Source organism: Cebus imitator, unplaced genomic scaffold (genome assembly GCF_001604975.1).
Source record: "Cebus imitator isolate Cc_AM_T3 unplaced genomic scaffold, Cebus_imitator-1.0 Scaffold98, whole genome shotgun sequence".
NCBI lineage: Eukaryota > Metazoa > Chordata > Mammalia > Primates > Cebidae > Cebus > Cebus imitator.
In genome coordinates, this window is record NW_016107413.1 from 5,743,703 (window position 1) to 5,767,525 (window position 23,823).

At 37.0% G+C, this 23,823-nt stretch overlaps 1 protein-coding gene and 1 long non-coding RNA gene across 3 annotated transcripts in view; both read left to right on the plus strand.

Moving 5' to 3' along the window:
- The window catches only part of STEAP4 (STEAP4 metalloreductase), a 31,316-nt gene extending 11,130 nt beyond the window's left edge, over positions 1-20,186 (plus strand). The window contains exons 2-5 of one of the 2 annotated variants that reach the window (XM_017536465.2): positions 14,277-14,734; positions 15,390-15,917; positions 17,142-17,306; positions 18,588-19,536. In XM_017536465.2, coding sequence (XP_017391954.1) covers positions 14,279-14,734; positions 15,390-15,917; positions 17,142-17,306; positions 18,588-18,818 — 1,380 coding nt within the window. In that variant the 5' untranslated portion in view covers positions 14,277-14,278 and the 3' untranslated portion in view covers positions 18,819-19,536. Of the gene's footprint in view, positions 1-14,276; positions 14,735-15,389; positions 15,918-17,141; positions 17,307-18,587 lie in introns of both variants that reach the window. The other variant, XM_017536467.2, reaches the window with a different exon arrangement.
- LOC108309900 lies at positions 1,495-19,931 on the plus strand. The gene is made up of 3 exons (XR_001827549.2): positions 1,495-1,509; positions 7,044-7,050; positions 19,258-19,931. It is a non-coding gene; the product is annotated as an uncharacterized LOC108309900 (long non-coding RNA).
- Positions 20,187-23,823: the final 3,637 nt, after the last annotated feature.

A 23,823-nucleotide genomic window follows, 5' to 3' on the forward strand; every position in this document is an offset into this window, starting at 1 on the left:
AATCACAAGAAGACTGACATGGTTTCAGAACCCCCTCCTACCCTTTTGCCTTGTGATGAAAGGAAACATTTGATTGATGGGCTTCAGCTCATTACAAATATGTTATCAAGTCATCAAGGGCTTTTGGGTTGAAATTCAGAAAGAATAATAAAACAGAAGGAAGGACTAAAAAAAAATCCTACTATTTACAGTCATTAAATTAAAATGAAAAATCTGTCACATCTTATACAGTTTGAAGGTGTTATTTGCATTCCAACTCTATGGACGGTGCCAAGCCAGATCTCTGCATTTGTGTACTACACTAGTGGTTGTATGTGTCCAGAGGGGATAGTGTCTGAGGAATTTAGATGTTTGGGTGAACCATTATTTCAGAATTCAAAGATGAATTCTCAAAAAGAGAAAGAGACAGAATGATTTTAATAATGGTTTCATCCAAGTGATAAATGTTACACTACACTGTACTACGTGAGAGTTGCTAAAAGGGTACTGAGTAGATGTATAAGTAGATTTGATCAAATTACACTTTCATGGCTCCTGCAAGACAACTCTTTAAGGTTTCATTGAGAGAGTTGCAGAACAAACCTCACCGACAGTTTGACAAGTCTCGAATCTAGAATACCTTGGATTCCCTCTTTTCCGAGGCCTGCACACAAACATATTCATTTTGCCTCTGGTTCTCAAAAAGGGAGGAATTCTAGCTTCTCAGCCAAATATTGCTTAGAGGAAAAATTGTACAAAAGGTGAAGTTTCTGCAGCTCCTTACAACCTCAACATCCTGTCTTCCTCTTATCTTTCCTCTCCCCACCACACCTCTCAAAAAAAAAAAAAAAAAGATATCCTTACCTTTTTCCACTACAGTGGTTCTCCAAAATGGGTGCTCTTTAGATTCGCCTGTTTGTTTTAGTTTGGTTTTTAAAATACAAGTGCCTAGGCTCTACCTCAGATCAATTGATTCAGAATCTTAGGAGGTGTTTCCCTAGCATTTTAACAGCTCCTCAAATGATTCTAATGTGTTACCAGGAAGAAGAACCACTGTAGCAGGCCATTAAGTGAAAGCTAACATAAGAACTGATCAAAGGTTTAAGGCAATGGCTCTCAAGCTTGACTGCACATTTGAATCATCTGGAGGAACTTTCAAAAAAAAAAAATGTCCACGCTCTATCCCAGACCAACTGATTCAGACTCTCCAAGGGTCTGGGTCATCAGGTCCTCCACCTGATTCTCATGTGCACTAGTGTTGAGAACCACTGGTTTCTAGTGTAATCCTTTGCAGAGATATTTGTATTTTCATAAACAGTTAGGAAGTTGCTTCAATGATTAAAGACAGGAAAGAGTACTGGAAAACATTTGTCTGTCTGTATCACCACCATGTCCTCTCTCTTTCTGAACATTTTCAAACCAAATTTTGTAGATAGGTTCTTCTATGTCTACTTATATAATGATGGATCCCAGCATACTATTTTCTGTTACTAAAAATTGTGTTGTGATGATCAAAACTGATGAAAGACTGTTGTCTTTACAGTTGTTTTTATAATGATTACCTCCAAAATTTTCATATAAAACTTTTTTTGCATTTTAAATTTGTATATGTCTGTAAAATTAGGAGAGCTAAGAAACAAATTAGACTCCTAATGACGAGCATAAACTAAGGTTGAGTCTTTACATAAAGAAATCTATCTTCATTTGTATATTTTGTGAGGTTTTTTTAGAATAAAAGAAGTAAGAGGGATTCATGGAAGCTAATTTTCCCTTCAGGCCTTTTTGTACCAAAGAAAGGAGACGATTTTCTTACCCTTTTTTTTTTTTTCTATAAATGGTATTATATGCATGCATATTTATATATTTTTCTCTTTATGAAATTTCAGGGCAAAACAAATGGCCCATTTTCCAAGGTCTTTCTTCCAAGACAAGAAAGTACCACCTTTTAGAAGAGATATGATTAGGTTGCTGATTTTTCTTATTATTACAAAAAGAAATGGGAAACAGGGTCTATTCCAGGGAATGGGAGGGACAAAGGGACCATTTGGCCCCAGGCTGCTTACACATAAATAACTTCAAAATTGATTTTTACTTATTTTTTAAATGAAATCTGTTCATATAGTCCATCATACAACTTTAAACTTGTGCCCATTAGATACAGGTTGAGTATCCCATATCCTAAATGCTTGAGACCAGAAATGTTTTGGATTTCAGGGTTTTTTGCATTTTAAGATATTTGCATATATATAATGAGATATCTTGAGAATGAGACCTAAGTCTAAACACAAAATTTGTTCATGTTTCATATACACCTTATACATGTAGCCTAAGGGTAATTTTATACAAAATATTTAATAGTTTTGTGCATAAAACAGAGTTTTTACTGCTTTTGACTGCAACCAGTCACATAAAGTCAGGTGTGGAATTTTCCAATTGTGATATCATATCTGTAAGTTTTGGATTTTGGAGCATCTCTGATTTTATATTTTTGGGTTAGGGATGCTCAGCCTGTATCTACACACTGCCATTATGCTTTTGTATGAGTTAATTTTTTAGCATTGTCTATGTTTTTCTCTGAAAAAGTTAACTACTTTGCATTGAAGATTTGGAATATATTTAAGCATTGATTTTTTTTAATTTAAGCATTTAAAGTACTTTTTAAAAATTTATGACAAGATTATGCTAAAATTTACAGGAAGGAAAAGGAACTAGAGTAGCTATAATGGTTTTGAAAAAGAACGTGGTGGGAAGAATCACTGTACCCAAGTTTAAGACTTATTATAAAGCTACAGCCATCAACATTGTGTTCCATAGATCAGTGAAACAGAACAGAGAACGCAGAAATAGCCCCACACTTCTATATCGAGCTGATGTTTGACAATAATGTGAAAGCAATTTAGTAAAAATAAGGATAGTCTTTTCAACAAACGGTCGGAGAGCAGCTATATATTCATAGGCCAAAAAATAAACCTTATCCTAAACCTTACACTTTGTATGAAAATTAACTCAAAATGGATCATAGACTTACAAGTAAAATTTTAGAAGAAAATATTCAGGACCTAGGGCTTTGTGAAGAGTTTTTGGATAAGATACTGAAAGTGAAATCCATAAAAGAAAAACGGTTCAATATATTGGATATCATCAAATTTAAAAATGTTTGTTCTATGAAAGGCCCTGTTAAGACATGAAAGAAACAAGCTATAGGCTGGCAGAAAATACTTGCAAATCACATATCTGACAAAAGACTCATATGTAGAATATATAAAGAATTGTCAAAACTCAGCAGTAAATAATCCCAAACAGTCCAATTAGAAAATAAGCAAAATACATGAAGAGACTTCTCACCAAAGAGGATGCACAGATAGCAAATAAACACATTAAAAGGTATGCAACATCAGTAACCATTAGACAAATACAAATTTAAACTACAATAGAATATCAGAATGGCTAAAATTAAAAAATCATGACTCATAAATAGCTGCTAAAAAGTAAAATATTACACATTCAAAGTCATTATAGCCATGTCTTACAATACTAAACAAACATCATATGACCCAGAATTTTTATCCCTGGGTCCTTATCACTGAGAAATGAAAACTTATTTTCCCACAAAAACCTGTGTGAATACTCATAGAAGCTTTATTTGTAATAGCCAAAACTGGAGATGAAGAGTTAAACTGTAGTATGCCTATACCATGGAATACCACTCAGCAATAAAATGGAAGCATTATTGATGGATCTAATGGGTGTTATGCTGAGTGAAAAAATGCCAGTCTCGAAAGGCTTATATTATTGTATGATTTCATTCATTCTCAAAATGACCAAATTGTAGTAATTAAGAACAGACGAATGACCTCCAGGGTTTAGGGTTGATAGTGAGGAGGGCAGCATGAGGGATGGTCTAGCCTGTAACCTGACTGAACATACACATGACATGGAAATATATGACTCCAATGTCAATGTCCTGGCTCCGATATTGTACTCTAGTAGCGTAAAACTAGTGGAAACTGGGTGAAAGATGCACAGGGACCTCCTGTACTATCTTTACAACTTCCTTGGAATCTATAATTATTTCAACAAAAGTTTGATTTTTTTTTATTAAGTATTGACATTAAATATAAGAATTTAAAATAGATTCTGTTTGTAATTCTCTTGGACCATTTTATGTTTCTAATATGCCGGAATCCTCAAAAGCTAGAAGAGGCCTGAGCCTCTCAGACCTCTTACCTCTGAGAAGTGAGAGAAGTAAAACTCACCAGCCAGGCTGGCCCTAACATCCTCATGGGAAGCCTAGTTGGAAACATCCCTGAAGAACACTGCCTCAGGCTTCCAAGGCCTGTGGGGTGGGATCTGCAAAGAGGGAGATGATAAGCAGGACTCCTCCTGACCCACACCTGGTCCCCCATATGAAACACACACACACACACACACACACACACACACACACACACACACGGTTTCTCAGAGTCAGCTCTTACCACGGCCTCCCTCGTCATCTTTGCCACCTTTGCATCTGCATCACTGATTGCTAATCCCTAATCTATATAAACACCCTGTGAGATCACTTTACCTATCTTGGCTTCCATCTCTGCAAAATGATTCCACAAGAGGCAAAACCAGTCCTGTGGATTTTCCAAACCCAGAAATACTTCTGTTGTGTTTCCTGTTACATGACTGAGTTTTGTGGAGAGTCCATGAGACTGAAGGAGAGGAAACTCCTATGTTACAACTGTTTAACCCACCTTTCCCTTAATAACTCTTCTTCCTATTTACTACCTTTTTTATAATTTTCTTTATTATTTCATACTAGATATAAGAGTAAAGTAGGACTAGAAAACTTTTTTTAAGTCTTTGAACAAGAAGCCTTATGACCTCCATGAATGCATATTTACACACAGCTATTTTGAGTTTCAAGATACCTGAAATGGGTGTAGCAGCATTCTTTATATAGTACTTACTGTAAAATCCACCCTCAACTTGATCTCCCTTGTGGTTGAGAGTATGCATGTATTCATTTCTTTTTTTTTCCTTTTTGAGACGGAGTCTCAGTATGTTGCCCAGGCAACAGAGTGCAGTGGTGCAATCTCAGCTCATTACAACCTCCACCTCCCAGGTTCAAGCAATCTTCCCCTCCTCAGCTTCTCCAGTAGCTGGGATTACAAGTGTGTGCCACCTCACCTGGCTAAAATTTTTTGTATTTTTAGTAAAGGTGAGTTTTCACCATGTTGGCCAGGCTGGTCTCGAATTCCTGACTTCAAGTAATCCTCAAAAGCCATTTTATATAGGGCTTTACTTATAAGAAATAAGTGGGACAAGTAAGAAAGTCTTAAGAAACATTGCACTCTAATTCAGATAATTTATATCTATATAATATTCACAATTATATAAAGCATAATTAACCCTTAGTTTGTAAAGTTTATATAAAGGCTACATTAATTAGATACTTGATTCAATAATAGCTTACCGATCTATTTTAAATAGCCATTTTCTTAAGCACTTATTAGGTCTCAAGAACTGTGTTGAGATAAATGAATTCATCTAACTTTCACTGCTGGGCAAGGTGTGAGAGCCCTAGCATCTGAAAGTGGTCCACTCTCGGGTTGCAAAGAAGAAATTACTGACAACAGTATAGGTTTGAAAAAGGAAAGTTTTATTAGAAAGAAAGAACACTGCAGAAGGGTGCAGCAGGGTGCCTCAGCAAGACAGAATGGAGTGGACCATGGCGGATTCTCCTTAGGAGCATTTATGGACCTTAAGACAGAAACTTGAGGGTAATTTTGACCATATTAGCCAGTAGGTTGTGATAAATGATTACATTTATAGTCATTTTGATGCATTAGTATCAGCAAGCGTTGCACAAAGAGTGCATAGCATTCTAGAGATGTAATGAAATTTTAGTTACTTATAAATTTTTTTGAAAGAGTCTTGGAATCAGATGCCTCTTTAGATACTAGAGAACTTTTATTACTTTTAAATTCTCTTGATACAGAGTTTCGCCTCTGATGGCCTATTTGATGGTTTCCAGGTGGTCTTTGCTCCCCTCATGATACTTCTAAGATTTTTGTCTCCAGCACGTGCTCATGGTCATTAGCTGATTTTTGCCCTCCTCACCCTCGGTATCTCTCAAGTAGGTACCAGCAATCCCTCATTTTACAGATGAAACTGAGACACAAAGAGTTTTGAGTAACTTGTTCAAGGTCACACTGCTGGTATGAGGTGAAGAAAAATAGAAGTATGTAATCAATATCTTCATTTAAAAAAAATTATGAAAGTATAGAATGTAGTGACCAAATAGTCAAAAAAAGTCTGGAATCACTCTCTTTGAAATGATTAAGATAATCCAAGTGAGAATATTCAATTAACAAAATCCATCTTATTACAGGATACTGGCAACTGCATCAAATCTACATTTTGCTTGCAAATGTTCATCCAATATGAAAGAGAGAATAAAAATATTAGAATAAAATTTTTTTAAGTGAGAGGACAGGCAGTTAGACATTCTTTTGTGACACAAACTAGTTCTATGGTAGAATAATGAAGGCACTGTTAAGCAGTTTGAAGATTTGATTTATAAAACTATGTGTTAACTGATTGGCAACCAACCAATAGAAAGTAAATTGCTAAACTAGTCTGCATGGGCAGATGCTACTAAGAACTTTTCAAAGGCACAGCTGTGCTTTTATACAAAGGTCCCTGATCATCTACAGGTACTTTCCCACATATGGTCATGACATTTGATGACACCTGTTCAGGGTATCAGTCACCAGCTGGTTTATAAAATGATTCAGATGTTATACTTAATTAGATTATTCAGTGCTTCTGTGCAACTACAAGAATGTCCTGTATTTCTTGTCCTTTTCTCCCATAACTTCTGCCTCCCTACAGAGACCTAAATGCTCTGCCTGTGATAGAAGCATGCAACTTCAGATAAGCTCAGGTAAGCATATAGTTGTTTTGGATAGGCTAGAATGGAAAGCCCAAATTTCTGAAACCCCAAGAAAAAGGTACAAGCTCTATATATGCTGTCCAGCCTGCATGAAATCTACCATGGGAGAATTGAGTAGTGATTATGTCTGGTTTGTAAGTTCCGCATCAAATGCACAAAGTGTTAGTTTCAACCCATTTGGGTAAAAGAAATAATGTCCTTAAAACATTCTCTCTTACTTCTTTCCTTCTTTCTTACTCTTCTCCACTGGATACTCTTTAATCATTCATCATCTTCCTCTTTATTTATCTGATACTGTGCCTGGGACATAGAGTCAACTTTTCTGCTTTCAACTCCTTCATCCCATCCTTTTAATATTATTCAACTAATATTTATAAAGTTCATAGGTTGTGGTAGTTAGCGCTTTTCTGACCATTGAAGATGTATCATTGAACAATAGACACTCACACACATGCACACCTACATGCATGCATCAAAAAAAAATTAACTAAAAGCTTAAACTGAATATTGGGAAGAAAAGATTTTTGAGAAAAATTCAATACTGAAAGAGAAAATATTCCTCAAAAGTATAGAAAAGCAACCTAGATTATTGCAGGAGATCATAGAAACTAGTTTGTTTTTTATTAAATTTTACAAACAGTCACAATGGTTCATAACAGTGTCTCAATTTAGTTTTAACTTGCATTTTTTTTGTTTGGGGTAATAGTACGAATCTTTTACTGTATTTGAGTCTTTTATATATTTCCTTAGGATAAACTATCAGATCATATTCTTTGCCTAATTTTCTAATGGGTAATTGTTTTTTTCCCATTGATTTATATGAGTTGAAAATATTTTTCCCAGTTTGTTGAGTACCTTCATTCTGACTTTGGTTGTGAATTTTGCATTGCAGAAGTTATTTATTTTTGTGCAATCACGTTTTTCCAACTATTTGTTAATGGTTTAAAGATGTAGGAAAAGGACCTTCCCCTCTAAGATTGTAAAAGAATGTTCCATGGTTCCTTCTAGCTCTGTTCTAGTTTCATTCTTTAAAAAAATAAATCTTTAATGTATTTTGAATTTACCTTGGAGTGGAGTGTAAGGCAAAAATTTATTTTTTTCTTTCAGGTAACTGTTTAGTTGCCCCAACATTGAAACTGCCTTTGCAAAAAGTATAGCTGAAGAAATTATGACAGTGAAAGAGATCAGACCTAACTGATCCCATCTTGCTTCTAACCTTTAAGCTGTCCTTATTCATTCCTGGGTGTAGGCAGAACTAATCTTGGGAAGGAATTTAGTTTATGGGTTGACTCAGAAACAAAATTGATAATATTCCTTTTCCCAAAAGACCCACTTCTTGCCTTAGGTCAGTCTGCCTTTGTAGGACTAAGAAACTATAAGATTAGATATTGCAGTTTAGGGATCATGCACTTCTAGCTGCCAGAGTCTGACCCTCTGAAACTGCTCCTTGCATAATGGATAACATCACTATTGTAAAACCTAAGATCAGTGTTTGAGATAGTTTGCTGACCCTGCACTGGACGGATCAGCTGACACCACCCAGATTGGTAATCTGGCTCAACCAGTTCTGCGATCCCCCCTGTGATTCCATCTCCAACCTGACCAATCAGCACTCCCCACTTCCAAGCCCCTACCCATCAAATTATCTTAAAAAACTCTGATCTTTGTGCTCCGGGAAACTGATTTGGGTGTACAAGGTATCTGATTTGGTGAGTATTCCAGGCAGCTACCAACTGCCCGTTCCTTCTCCTGACTTGCTGACCTCTGTAGAGCTGCTGCTTTCTCTCAGTAACCTCACAGGGTGTCTGCCTATTGCTTCATTACAAGGTGTCTGTAGCTGTAGCCCCATTACAGAGTGTCTGTCTGTAGCCCCATTAGGAGGTGTCTAATTGGACGGAGAATAGGGGACTTGTTTGGAGGACTACTCTTGCTTTGAGACTGGGTCTGGAATCTTTTTCTTGAAGGCCTTCTGTTCATCTTACACTCTGTGTGTGTGTGTGTGTGTGTGTGTGTGTGTGTGTGTGTGTGTGTGTGTGTGTGTGTGTATATGGTTGGAGGGGAACCCTGAAGGACTTGCTGACAGAAGTCCTGCAGGCCTAACTCAGGGTGCACAAAGACTACCCATGGAGTCCCCAGTCAGGGATCATTTCTCCCCACCTGCAGTGGATCAGAGACAGCAGAGACCAACGAGAGAAAGTTTGAGCCTTGCCAGGTAGATATTGGGTGCTGAAAGAGGTGACTAATGTCTGTTTCATTGTTTGTATTTTGCTTCGGTTGGAATGAAAAATGTCAACTGGGTTTTCCATGCAGCCTGATGGACAACATCTTGCAAATTTGAGAATCTTTTGCCCTTGGTTCCATAAAACAAAAAAAAAAGGTGATGATTTTTATTGTTTCTTTATTTTTATTTTTATGAGACAGTCTTGCTCTGTCACCCAGGCTGTAGTGCAGTGGCATGATCTTGGCTCACTGCAACCTCCACCTCCCAGGCTCAAGCAATTCTCCTGCCTCAGCCTCCCCAGTAGCTGGCACTACAGGCATGTGCCACCACACCTAGCTAACTTTTGTATTTTTAGTAGAGATGGACTTTTGCCATATTGGTCAGGCTGGTCTTAAACTCCTGGCCTCAAATGATCTGCCTACCTCAGCCTTCCAAAGTCCTGGGATTACAGGTGTGAGCCACCACACCTGGCTGAAAAGGGCAATTTTCTTTTGCAAAGTGGCTTGATACCCCACAGCTAAGGCACAGCAAACAAAGCCATGAAAAGCCACTCCATTCTTCTGGAAGCTAGAAGGGAACCCAGAAACCTAGTATGTTAGCAAAAATGGTAAGAATTTCTTACCAGACAAGTTTCTGCGCTCTCATCTCTCTCTCTCCCCCTTCTCTCTCTCCTTCTCTCTCTCTCTCTGTCTCTCTCCCCCTCTCTCTCCCTCTCTCTCTCTCCCCCTTCTCTCTCTCCTTCTCTCTCTCTCTCTCAGCGTTTGTGTGTGTGTTCAAATGGTAAACATCACTGTTTGTCTCCTTTGCGAAGACTTTATTAATAGAAAAAAAAGGATTTATAAGACTAGTCTTGGGCTGTAGCAAATCTCATGTACTTTGTACTAAGAATTTGTCTTTCTCTGTTGTTCGGTATTGGAGAGAGGGGTGTCACAGGTTAGAACGTGAGATTAGGACCCCTATAAGCCTGCTTTTCAAGCCAGCCCGGCAGGCTAGTCAGTTACAAACTTTGCTGTGGGTTTCTGACACCAATACTGGATGAAGTTTCTCTGTTTCTTTTATGTCTTTGAGAGCTTAACCTTGTAACCATGTGGGGATACTTTCTCTCGGTCTTTGCTATCCAGAAGACAGGAATTTTGGGGTTCATGTCATAGCCCTAAAAGTTATCTTGAGTAGTCAAAGGCCTTAGCAAACTTGAAACTGGCTCCTTTAGGGTTCTTCTGGAAAGTATAATAGAACCTGCTTAATGCTGGAGCTCGGTAGCAAGTGCTTTGTCTTTTGACAGCGGCAGCCCAGGTTTAATTCTTGGCTTAGGGAATGAGTCCTTTCTGGTTTGTCATTTGTATAACTTTCTGCCATTTATTGATTCTTTTCCTCCCATGGATAGCTTTTGATTTCCTGTCCTGAATTTTCCTTTCTCTGAATTACCTTTGGGGAAATTCTAAATCAGAAAAGAGAGAGAAAGAGGAAGGAGGAAGGAAGGAGGGAGGGAAGGGCTTACCATCTCTTTGGGACACCTTATGTATCTATAGTGAAGTCTTAATCTTATTAAATCTTACTAATTTTATGTGGGAAGTTACCTGTGGCAAAGTTCAAAAGCCAGAATCATTGACTGTTCTCTACTGGCTAGAGTCTGATAATAAGAGATTTTTTAAAAATTTCTAAAGAGCTCTGTGGTTAAAATTAGCTTAATTAAAAAGATATCCAAGCTATATGTGTGTGTGTGTATATATATATATGTGTGTGTGCATATATATATATATATATATATATGCACACACACACACACACACACACACAATTTTTTTAAGAGGCCTTTGTGTTTTTTTCTCTTCTTGAATCTTGGTTGTTTTTGAGAAAGAGTTTTTGTCTATTTGCTTTTCTTCTCAATCAACTGAATTACTTCTCCATTTTGCCCTCTTGCCATCCTGATGCCCACATGAGAGAAGATAAGATAATTTCTAACAGTTTCCATTCTGGAATAATACTAATTTTAAAAAACCCTCTGTTTTCCTCATGGAACCCTGGGAGTTGAATGCGGATAGACCTCTCTCAAAATCTAAGACCCTGTTCAGTTTTATATTATGTTATCTGACATTTCATTTTTTGACTTTTGGGGGTAGCAGAAATTACTTTGCATTATGGGAGAGCCTTGGTGAATAATGACTAGGTAGGAAATTTACTTTAAGGGATGAGAACAGTTATGGAGGGATACTTGGCTCTTTGCAGGCTTGAATCAGAGAAGCATGCTCTTGGCCATGGGAGACATGAAAAATTCCATCCCCCACCCCCCACACTGAGAAATGAGACTCCCATGAGGAATGGGCTGATTACAAAATGGACTGATTTGCTTTGGGTAGCCATGCAATGAAATCATAGTAAAAGTATTACACTCCCATAACATTTCCCTCTTTTGGGGGATTCAGGATGCAATATAAAAATGGAACCCTTAATTTTGAGAATCTGTTTTTGCCTTTCACCTGTCCCTGCTTATTAGGCCCTAGAAACTACATGCTTTCTCGGTCCTATTCATTGAAGGGCTCCATCCTGAAGTCAGTAATCCAATTAAGAAACTTAAAAACTAGCAAATGAAAAAATTCTTACAACTACTGGATCTTCTGTCTGCCTATGTATTTATATGTGTGGTGTGTGTGATGCCTATATAAAAGAACTCTAATAAATTGGCTTAAAGAAAAATGCTTTTCATCAGAATAAAGGTTTTTTCCCTTTTAAAAAATTTTTGAGTTATTTTTTCTGTGGGCGGGGGACAGAGTCTTGCTGTGTCATCCAGGCTGGAGTACAGCAGTGCAATCTCGGCTTACTGCAACCTCCACCTCCCAGGTTCAAGCAATTCTCATGCCTCAGCCTCAAATAGCTGGGACTTCAGGCAGGTGCCACCATGCCTGGCCCTGAGCTATCATTTTGAGTAAATGAATGACTTACGGTGAAATGGGATTCTATTTTGTGATATCCAATGTTTTAAACTTTGATATTTGACAAACCTTCCAAGATCAAATTCTAAGTAAAAAAAAAAAAAAAAAAAAAGTAGGTCTCCTAAAGTTCAAAAAGACATATTTGGCTTATTTAATGTATTAAAATCATGCAAGAAACATTGTCAAATATAAAATGGTGTTTAACTTTCTTTGGGTTATATTCATATGAATATGTTATTAGTATGTGGTACAAAATTGAATAAGATTTCAATAATTCTAATATGCCTCAGTATATGTTATCAGTAATAATAATTGTTGAATTTTTGTATGCCACAGAGGTAACAAGTTTCCTTGTCAGTTGTGTGTTTGACTGTGGCTTCCCTAAAACGTTTTTTTTTTGTCATCCACAGACAATTGTTGTCTTGATTTGGTCCTCTTTAGAAGATAGTTTTATAATGAGCTATAAAACTTTGACAGGTGCTCTTGAATGCGAGTTTCTGATAACCTTGGAGATTATGACATTAAAATAGAGGGAAAAACTTTCGGGACTCTCATAAAGAGCTGAAATGTTCTTTCATTTGAATGGATCATCTCAGTCTAGGTAGCAGGCAAGGTGAACCTGTTGGGTCATTATAACATTAGCTATTAAATAATCTGTTTTCTCATTGACCAGAGATGCTATTTTTATCATATGCGTGTGAGTCTGGATTTTTTTTTAACTTATGCATTAAACTTTGTCTATTTNTTTTTTTGAGACAGAGTCTATCTCTGTCACCCAGGCTGGAGTGCAGTGGCTTCCTGAGTAGCTGGGATTACAGGCGTGGGTCACCACACCTGGCTACTTTTTGTATTTTTAGTAGAGATGGGATTTCACCATGTTAGCCAGGTTGGTTTCAAACTCCTGGCCTCAAGTGATCCACCTGCCTTGGCCTCCCAAAGTGCTGGGATTATAAGCATGAGCCACCGTGCCTAGCCAGAACTTTATCTGTTTCTTTGATAGTACCACATTATTTAATTATTTTAGCTTTATAAAAATTTTAATATTTAATATGACTAGCATCCCATTTATTAATCTACTTTTCAGAATTTATAGATTAAATTAGGGAAAACTGACATCTTATGAGCCTTGCCATCCAAGAACATGCTGTACATTTCCATTCACATAAATTATGTTCTCTGATTCTTAAAAGCATTTAAAATATTTCTTCATATAGATGTTGCATCTATCTTGCTATCTTGTTACATATTGTCTTTATTCTGTTGCAGCTATAAGTAGGATCTTTTCATGGATTAATCTTCTTACTGGTTTCTTTTTTAATATATGAAGAATATGGATTTTAATTGAGTTCCCAGACTAGGTGTTGAATTGTTTCTGTATATATGATAATTTTTGGTTGATTTTCCTAGTTTTTAAAGTCTACAGTTTGATCATCTGAAATCCCTTTTGAATTTATGTACCTCTGATTTCTTTCTCTGATCTAGTTATGTTAGTTAGAGCTTCCAGAGCAATAACTAAAGTGATCATAGCAGATATATTTGTCTGGTTTCTGACGTTGTTGGAAATGTTTCTACAAATTATTTTTAGGCATAATGCTGAATTTTAGGTTAAGATCAATAATTTTTATATGTTAATGAAATATCTATGTATTTCTTTTTTACTACGAATCAAGAATAAATGTTAAATTTTAACAGATGTCCTTTTAACATACACAGATATGACAGATATGACAGGACTTTTCCCTTAAATCTTTTAATATAAAACTAAATTTTAATCTTTAAATTTGAATTAATGAACTTTCTAAAATTGAATTTATAGAACTGATCTTCAGATTTGTATAATAATCCCCATATGATCAACATATACCGTCTATTAGCAAGCTCTTGATTCTGTTTACTAATGTTTTATTTAGGTTTTTTGTATCACTAAGCAAGTAAATTAATCCATAATTTATTGGTGCCTTTTTTGTCAGATTTTGCCCTGTGTCCTTTCATCAAACAGAAGTTTTTCATCAATGATTTTGTTAAATAAGGCACATATGAGAATATATACAATTTTTACTCCTTCCAAATTTGGGGAGAAATACAGTTGAGATAATTAGATTAGGACAAGTCAATTACATTACTTCCTGGATATAGCTCTCTAATTTTCCATGCACGGAGCATTTATATTTTGCCGTGTATTTGTGTTATTATTTTTCAGCTATGGAGAAAACTTACATAGATGCACTTCCTCTTACTATGAATTCCTCAGAACAGCAAGAGACTGTATGTATTTTTGGAACTGGTGATTTTGGAAGATCTCTGGGATTGAAAATGCTCCAGTGTGGTTATTTTGTTGTTTTTGGAAGTCGGAATCCCCAGATGACCAACCTACTGCCCAATGGTGCAGAAGTCTTGAGCTATTCAGAAGCAGCTAAGAAGTCTGACATCATATTCATAGCAATCCACAGAGAGCATTATGATTTTCTCACAGAATTAACCGAGGTTCTTAATGGAAAAATATTGGTAGACATCAGCAACAACCTCAAAATCAATCAATATCCAGAATCTAATGCAGAGTACCTTGCTCAGTTGGTGCCAGGAGCCCACGTGGTAAAAGCATTTAACACCATCTCAGCCTGGGCTCTCCAGTCAGGAGCACTGGATGCAAGTCGGCAGGTAAGATTAAACAAGTTTACACTCAATCTTTAAAAAATGAATCATTTAATGGGCATTTGCCTCAAAGATTCCAAAATATAGTTCCCAGATAAAATATCCACTAAATATTACATTTTGCTAGCATGTGTTGTGAATAAATTTTTTGAGCTTGATCAAGTTAAGTGGTCAACTGTTGCAATTCATCTCCCACTGTCTGCACCCTCAGCTTTTAGTCTGATGAAACTCCGTGGTGTCAGCCTCTGGAGGCTTCTTGTCAGTACTAGAAACTAACACTTGGTAGATATCCTTTCCTACTTCCATTACCTTGTATGAAACTGGTTCCATTTATGCACTGAGATTAGAAGCATTTATAAGTGATGTGGCACCACAGATACAGAAGAAAGATCAAACTACTCACAGGGTGGAGAACCAGGTCCTATGTTAAGTGTGTTGTGCCTAAAACCATCCTCAACTAAAAACCCTGGTATTTACCCATCTAGGACACCATATACAAGTTTAAAGCATTTTGTTAGATATGTTAATTCTACGTCCTTATTTTAAAAACGGTTTACAATTACATGTCATCATTCTGCATGGTGCTGACATAGCCTTTCAAAATAATTATTAAATAAAGAAAATGAGTAAATACAGAATTAATTAATTGCTTTTAAACCAGGTGTTTGTGTGTGGAAATGACAGCAAAGCCAAGCAAACAGTGATGGATATTGTTCGTGCTCTTGGACTGACTCCATTGGATCAAGGATCACTCATGGCAGCCAAAGAAATTGAAAAGTACCCCCTGCAACTGTTTCCAATGTGGAGGTTCCCCTTCTATTTGTCTGCAGCACTGTGTATCTTCTTGTTTTTCTATTGTGTTGTAAGAGACGTAATCTACCCCTATGTTTACGAAAAGAAAGATAATACATTTCGTATGGCTATTTCCATTCCAAATCGTGTCTTTCCAATAACAGCACTTACACTGCTTGCTTTGGTTTACCTCCCTGGGGTTATTGCTGCCATTCTACAGCTGTACCGAGGCACAAAATACCGTCGATTCCCAGACTGGCTTGCCCACTGGATGCTCTGCCGAAAGCAGCTTGGCTTGGTAGCTCTGGGATTTGCCTTTCTTCATGTCCTCTACACACTTGTGATTCCCATTCGATATTATGTACGATGGAGGTTGGGAAACTTAACTGCTACCCAGGTAAATCTCTTCTTATGTATTTTCCTCTACTCCTGAAATCAGAGACTATTGCTACATCATATTCCATTTCATAATTATAGAAAGTCACTCTTCTAAGCATCTTCTTTTTTAAAGTAACTAGAATTAGAAATGTCACGTCAGTATTTTTAAATGAATCCAGTTGAGATCTCATACAACTATTAAGAATAAAATTTTAATTCCCAGGTTCGCTTGGGTCCAGATCTGTATTCCCAGAGCTCATGGGGATATTGGCAAACTGACAGATTTCATGGCTCAAGAAACCTAATGACACTTGCCAGGATACCTTTGGCTGGCAGTCAAATGTTACCTAATGTATTTTCAAGCTTCTACTCTTCTGCATGCTACTTCCTTTCGGAAGTCAAAACCAACCATCTTATAAGTAAGGTGGCTACTCAAACATGTGCCACAGCAAAGCAAACAAATTCACAAAAGAGTGCTTATAATTCCCTTAATGTTTGACTTGGGGGAAGTTGGCCTCAATAACTAGAAAACCAAACAATTCTAAGGAAATATCAAATATTATCTTATGCATAATCAAAAGATTCAGTTAGAATCAGCTGAAGGAGTCTTAAGACATTTCCAGAGGAAGTGCTATAAATCAGTTCTAGTTAGAAATAGCTAGTTTTGGTAGCTCTTACTTCAGTCTCAAAAAATATTGTTAGTCATTGATGATACTCCTATGAGTTTCTCTACATTATTTTCCTAATAAATATATGTAAGTTTCCTGGGTAAGAGTCACACTACAAGTGTCTGATTCCTCTCAACTTGTGGTGCAAGACTGATGTATTATATTATAACATAAAAAACATGAAAGAACCCAACTTTGAGAGTGCAAATAATCCACATATAAAGGAGAAAAGCAGAATTCTGATGTAATTGTTTGAGAACATCAAGTTTTGCTTAGGGAACAAAATGCAGGTGGTATGAAGTTTTCAGTAAGTGTTTAGTTTCTTTTAGAATTTATAGGGAAAATTAAAACTTTCTACACAACTCCTAGAATCAAGTTCAAACAGAACCAATTACTTCTTTTTGCCAAAAAATTAATTTCTAAGTGCATTTTTCACCAAAATTATTTTTAAATAACTTTTAAGAAATGTCATACAATTTGAGCAAATAATTCATGCAGACGTATTTTTCAGTCCCTTTCAAAGTGTGGACGGTTTGTAAAAATGTATTTTTGTAATTGCTTAAAATTTTTCTTAGGCAATACTCAAGAAAGAGATTCCATTTAGTACCTCCACAGCCTGGCTTTATGATTCATATGTGGCTTTGGGAATACTTGGATTTTTTCTGTTTGTACTCTTGGGAATCACTTCTTTGCCATCCGTTAGCAATGCAGTCAACTGGAGAGAATTCCGATTTGTCCAGGTAAGAACTTTAAGATCATTTCTAATTTTTCATTTTGCTCCATCACTTCCCTAACAGTCACATTTAAAAACTCAAATTAGAAAATTTTGAACCCAGGTATAAAAGGCAGAATCCATATGGTTTGATTTATTAATACAGCATTCCTTGCCAAGATTCCTGGCTGCCTCCAGATCCACAGCTAAGACAATAGGGTGAAAAGTACCAAGAAGTATTACAATTTATGTATGGAGACATACTAGGTACAAGGTGAAAAGAAATCCCAAGTCAAAATTTCACTATCTAAAAATTAATCTTACAACATGGAAATATTGGTATGGAAAACCAGATACTGAGATAAAGTTTAAAATCTTCAAAGCAAAATTTCATAGATGTCATCACATCAGAGGACTTAATGCTCTCCTATAAGAGGGAAAATTGTTTTCTTTCACATATCAACCAACCAACCCCTCTTTAAAGGCAGTCAGTAAATACACATTCTTGTAGACCCAAGTATGGCACCAGGACCAGCAGCATCTGCACCACCTGGAAACTTGTTAGATACACAAAGCCCCAGGCCATGCCCAGGTCTACTGAATCAGTAACTCTGAACATGTGGCCCAGAAATTTAACCCGCCTTCAAGATGATTCTGATGCATGCTTATTATGAGTATAATAGAATAGACCATTAGTCTTTAAAATTAGGTTAGAATTTTATAGAACTATTGGAATCTTAAGTCTTGCAGTTTCTCCCAGGGACCAAATGCCGTCAACATGTTCTCATTAACACTTTTCTTCAAGGTATTAAGACAGAAATAAACATCAAGCTTTAGAATGTAGGCTGAAACAAGTAGGATTGGCAATTGCTCTTTACTGTGATAGAAATGAACTAGGATCTGCTTTTAGTCAGTAGCATACACTAAGATGGTGCTTCTTGAGGCCATACTGTGTCTTATTCATCTCTGACCTCTAGAAAAGATGATAAATAAGAGTTCCACCTTTGGGAACCAAGGCAAGCTACATCATTTATTCTAACTTGGAAGAGATTATACCTGAGAAACTGTTCCATCCAGCTAGGTTAAGATGAAGCTACTATGTCATTTGTAAGCAATAATCTTGTTTTAAATGAAGCATTTACCATCCTGAAGAAGGGTTAGCGTTTTTTTCCAATACTTAACAAAGTGTCTTAAACATTATAGGTTTCAAATGTTTGCGGTTATTGACAAATATCTATCACTTGCTTAGAGTGTTTCACTTTAAGATGTAAATAATGTAAACTTAGATATTTTTGTTTCTTGCTTGCAGTCCAAACTGGGCTATTTGACCCTGATCTTGTGTACAGCCCACACCCTGGTATACGGTGGGAAGAAATTCCTCAACCCTTCAAATCTCAAATGGTATCTTCCTGCAGCCTACGTGCTAGGGCTCATCATTCCTTGCATCGTGCTGGTGATCAAGTTTGTCCTAATCATGCCATGTGTAGACAACACCCTTACAAGGATCCGCCAGGGCTGGGAAAGGAACTCAAAACACTAGAAATCAGCACTGAATGTGAAAAGCAGATATTTAAAGCAAAGTTCAATTTACCTGGAGTTCTGAACTATAGTTTTAAATGTTTAAAGAAGAATGATGGGTGCCGTTAGTAAAGCTTTTTTCTTACACCATGACTGAGATTCCTGAACACAGAGGGAAACATTGCCTATCTTTGAGAAATTGGTATACTAGAAGAGAACACTATTTTATCTCAGGTTAGTGAAGAATCAGTGCAGGTCCCTGCCTCTTGTTTTCCTGGTGGCTGTGGGGCTGAGATTGAGATTAGCTTTGTGGTTTCACACTAAGAAGCTTCTTGCTATGGGAAACATGCATGACCTAATATCTTGCAAAATCCAGTGGAAGTACATGCAACTTCCTTCTCTGACTCCAGGGCTGAGTTAAGTGAAAGAAAAAAACAGCACAGTGGTGACCACTGATAAAGGTATATCTGAAGAAGTGGGCCACATGAAATTTGAAAAGGAAATGAGTTTTTTTGTTTGTTTTTTGGAAGTAAAGGCAAACATGTATTATCTGATGAATTCTAGTGAAACGACCCCTTAACTTTGCTTTTATCAGTACAGATATTTACTGTGGAGAACTAGTTTATAATGTAACAAAAATTTACAATTGATTAAAAGTGACCATGCCTTGGATACATGCAAATCTGCAGAGTTGTCATATAATTCTTCCTCTACAAAAAGTAGGTATAGGAAAGACTGAATAAAAATGAAGAGATATCCACTTGGATTCCCCTTGCATTGTGCAACAAGCAAAGAAGGGTTAATAAAAGTCCTTGAACAAAAAGTTCAAATAAACCAGAATTTTAGACAGCAAGCTAAATAAATATTGTAAAGTTGCACTATATTAGGTTTAGTATTATTTTGGTATTATAATATGCTTTGTAAATGTTATATTCCAAATATTATTCAATATGTGTCATCTATTAATTTCTAGTATAAAGAGGTAGCCTCTATATCTGTCTTAGTCTATTATAATTGTAAGCAGTAAAATTAAATTAATAATCTGAAGGTATAAATTTGAACAATGCATAGATGATCGAAAATTATGGAAAGTCACAGGGCAGAAATGTGTGAAGAGTCGTCATTATGTAAAACATGGATCTTTCTCAAATCCTTCCTGAAATTTAGGATGGTTCTCACTGTTTTCCTGTGCTGATAGTACCCTTTCAAGGTGACCTTCAGGAGGATTAACCTTCCTAGCTGAAGCATGGAGTTAAAAGGAGCCTTATGCATGATCTCCCCACATACCAAAATAACTAAAAGTCGTTGAGTTTGTCATTTTTCTGCCTGTTCTACTAAGACATTTTTTTTACTTTCACCATAACATATCATACATAACATTATACAAAAATGATTAAAATATATTAAAACATCATTAACAATCCAGGATATTTTTCTATAAATCTTTTTGAAAATAATGCTATCTATATTATATATTCAATTTTATATCCTTTTCTACTTAATAAAGACCTTATTTTCTTTATTTTTTATTTTTTTGAGACAGTCTTGCTCTGTTGCCCAGGCTGGAGTGCAGCAGCATGATCTCGGCTCACCACAGCCTCCTTCTCCCAGGCTCAAGCAATTCTCATGCATCAGCCTCCCGAGTAGCTGGGACTATAGGCATGTGCCACTATGTCCAGCTAATTTTTTTACTTTTAGTGGAAACGGAGTTTCACCATGTTGGCCAGGCTGGTCTCAAACTCCTGGCCTCAAGTTATCTGCCTGCCTCTGCCTCCCAAAGCACTGGGATTACAGGCATGTGTCTGGCCTTACATGATATATTATCTTAATGGCTACATAATATCACATCAAATGTGCATTTTAAACCTCTTCCCTTATGAAACATGTAGACTATATCCACTTTTTACTAAAACAAATAACATTTCAGATATCTTTGCACTGATAATGTTTTTTCCATATTTTTCATTATTTCCTCAGAATAATTGCCAAGAATTGGGATTATAGAATTAAACAACTTTCACTAGCATTTGCTATATATTGCCAATTCCTTTTTAAAGTGGCCTTATCAATTTCATTACCATTAAATGAGGGTGTTGCTTTCATCATACCATTATAAATTATCTTTTTTATTTCAATTTGCATTTATTTATAACTGGTGGCAAAGGTACACAGAACACATGCTCCTTCAACTTATCCTTGATACCCCAAGCAAGGATACAAAAAGCTTGAAGATGTTGAGTAGGATCATGGTATATATTGTGCTGACCCTAGAGCATCAGCGGAAAAGACAGAAAATGTCACTACTCATCTATGTTTTGCAAAACACTCAGGTGTGCTGTGGCTGGATACTGCTCTTTGACTTGAGCATTGGTTGATTAAGTCCCATCCAGGTTCATCTAGAGAAGCCTTTGGAGTTAACCATACTCCTCTTTGTTAAAGGAGTAATATGTTTATCCTGGCTCATAGTATATCACTAAAAATAGAAAATGCCATACATAGGTAAAATGCTGACCTATAGAAAAAAATGAACTCTAGTTTTATAGCCTAGTAAAAATGCTCTACTTGAGTACTTAAAAGCCATCCACAAAGCCTGAAGCTAAAAAGAACACCCTGGTGGTTTTGGCATAACAGCTGCATTGCCAGACCTGACCTTTGGCCCCAACCACAAGAACTCCAAGCCCCATCAGCTGACCAAAGAAAGCCCAAGTTCTCCTTCTGTCCTTCCCACAACCTCCCTCCTCCCCAAACTACGAAATTAATTTGACCGCATTAACACAGCTGACTCCTCCAGTTTACTTAAGGTAGAAAGAATGAGTTTACAACAGACGAAAATAGGTGCTTTGGGTAGACTGCATTCCTTTTAACAGGTCCAAACTATTGTACATTTTAAAAAGGTAAATGGAACTTCTTTACTGCTGATATGTTTCCTGTATTCTAGGAAAATTTTTATACGTTCATATTATTTTTGTGCACCTTCCCCATTTTAAGGGATGATGGCTTTTGTAAATGTGTATTCATTAAACGTTACTTTAAAAATATTTTCTAGTTTTGTTTAATTCTGGTTTAAACTCATCAGCATTCCAAAGAAAGTTACCTAGATTTCCAGCATCTAGGACTAAAATACTTCCCTTCAGGGATAAGGAAAAGAGTATGGGTTTTAAGTGCCTTAACAGGTCTGCAGCTTCTTGCAATGTAAGCTTGAGCTCAGCAGGGTGGAGCAGTCCAGTATCCTCAGAGAGGGGAGAGCAGCAGATGGCTAAATGGGGAGGATTGCACTATCCCACCCTGGACTTCTGTGAGAATTAGGAGAAAAAAAGGCTTTCCTTCTCCACACAGACACCACAGGGACAGGGCTAATGGCCTGGCAAGCAGACATCAGGTTGGATTCAGACTGCATGACTGGGCATTAAATGCGTTGCACGACTGAACTGCTGCAGCCCTGATAGGTGTTATCCTGCTTTCAAAAATAGTATTAAAATGCTTTATTTATAAAAGAAGGCCAAGAAGCTAGAAGCAAATAGAAAGCCCCTATTGAAAAGTCATTTCAATTAGAAATCTATTCAGGAATTCTTCGTGCATTTATCGTTCAGGGTTCACAAAAAAAGCCGTGATAATGATAAATGTAGATTATGGATTTCTCCTCTGGGAGCACAAAAGCCTCTGGAGCTCCTTTCCAAAATTAAGGTGTAATGGCAGTCAAGGTACTGCACACAGTAGTTGCAATTTTCATTCTCCATCATCACAACCATCATCTTCATTACTACCTGTACAACACACACACACACACACACACACACACACACACAAGAGCCCACAGATAGTCCTACAGGATCCTACTTCAATTTTCTATAATGAATTAGGATTACATTCTAGAAACATCCTTCATTCTTTTAAAAGTTTGTTCAGTAGAATTTAGGAAACGAGATTAAGTTACTTTTCAATGTATCAAAAGCATTTGAACCAGAGTGACTCCTTCTAGAATAGAGGCTGGTAAAATAAGGCTGAGATTGGCCAGGCACAGTGGCTCACACCTGTACTCCCAGCACTTTGGGAAGCCAAGATGGGTGGATCACCTGACGTCAGGGGTTCAAGACCAGCCTGACCAACATGGTGAAATCCCATCTCTACTAAAAATACAAAATTGGCCTGGTGTGGTGACTCATGCCTCCAGCTACTCTGTAGACTGAAGCAGGAAAAGCACTTGAACCCAAGAAGCAGAGGTCATTTGCAATGAGCCGAGATCCCACCATTGCACTCCAGCCTGCACAACAATAGTGAAACTCCATGTCAAATAAATAAATAAGACTGAGACTCATTGGGCTGCATTCCCAGGAGGGCAGGTGTTCTTAGACACAGGATGAGATCAGAGTCAGCACAAGGTACAAGTCACAGAGACATTGCTGAAAAAACAGGATATAATAAAGAAGCCGTCCAAACCCCACCAAAACCAAGATGGCAATGAAAGTGACCTCTGGCCTTCTTAGCCGTTCATTATATGCTAATTATCATGTATTAGCATGCAAAAAGACACTCCCACTAGCACAATGACAGTTTACAAATTCCATGGCCACATCCAGAAGTTACCCTATAGGTTCCAAAAGCAGGAGGAGCCCTCGGTTCTGGGAATCGCCTGCCCCTTTCCTGAACATCTCATGAATAATCCATCTCCTTTGTTTAGCATACAATCAAGAAATAACTATAAGTACACTCAGTCAGGCAGCCCATGCCACTGCTCAACCAGTGAAGTAGTCCTTCTTTTATTCTTTTACAGTCTTAATAAACTCACTTCCATTTTACAGATTCACCTCAAGTTCTTTCTTGTGCAAGATCCAAGAACTCTCTCTTGGGGTCTGGATTGGACCCCCCTTTCCAGTAACATATGCATTACCTCTCCTCAAACTCAAGGCAAAGTCCTAATGTTTCAGATAAAACCCATATGAGGGAGGTGAAGGATCAAGGCTTAAGAGCAAAGGGACTGAGAAAAGGGGAGTGTGGAAGCGCAAGGCCGTGCTGTTGCCATTACCAGG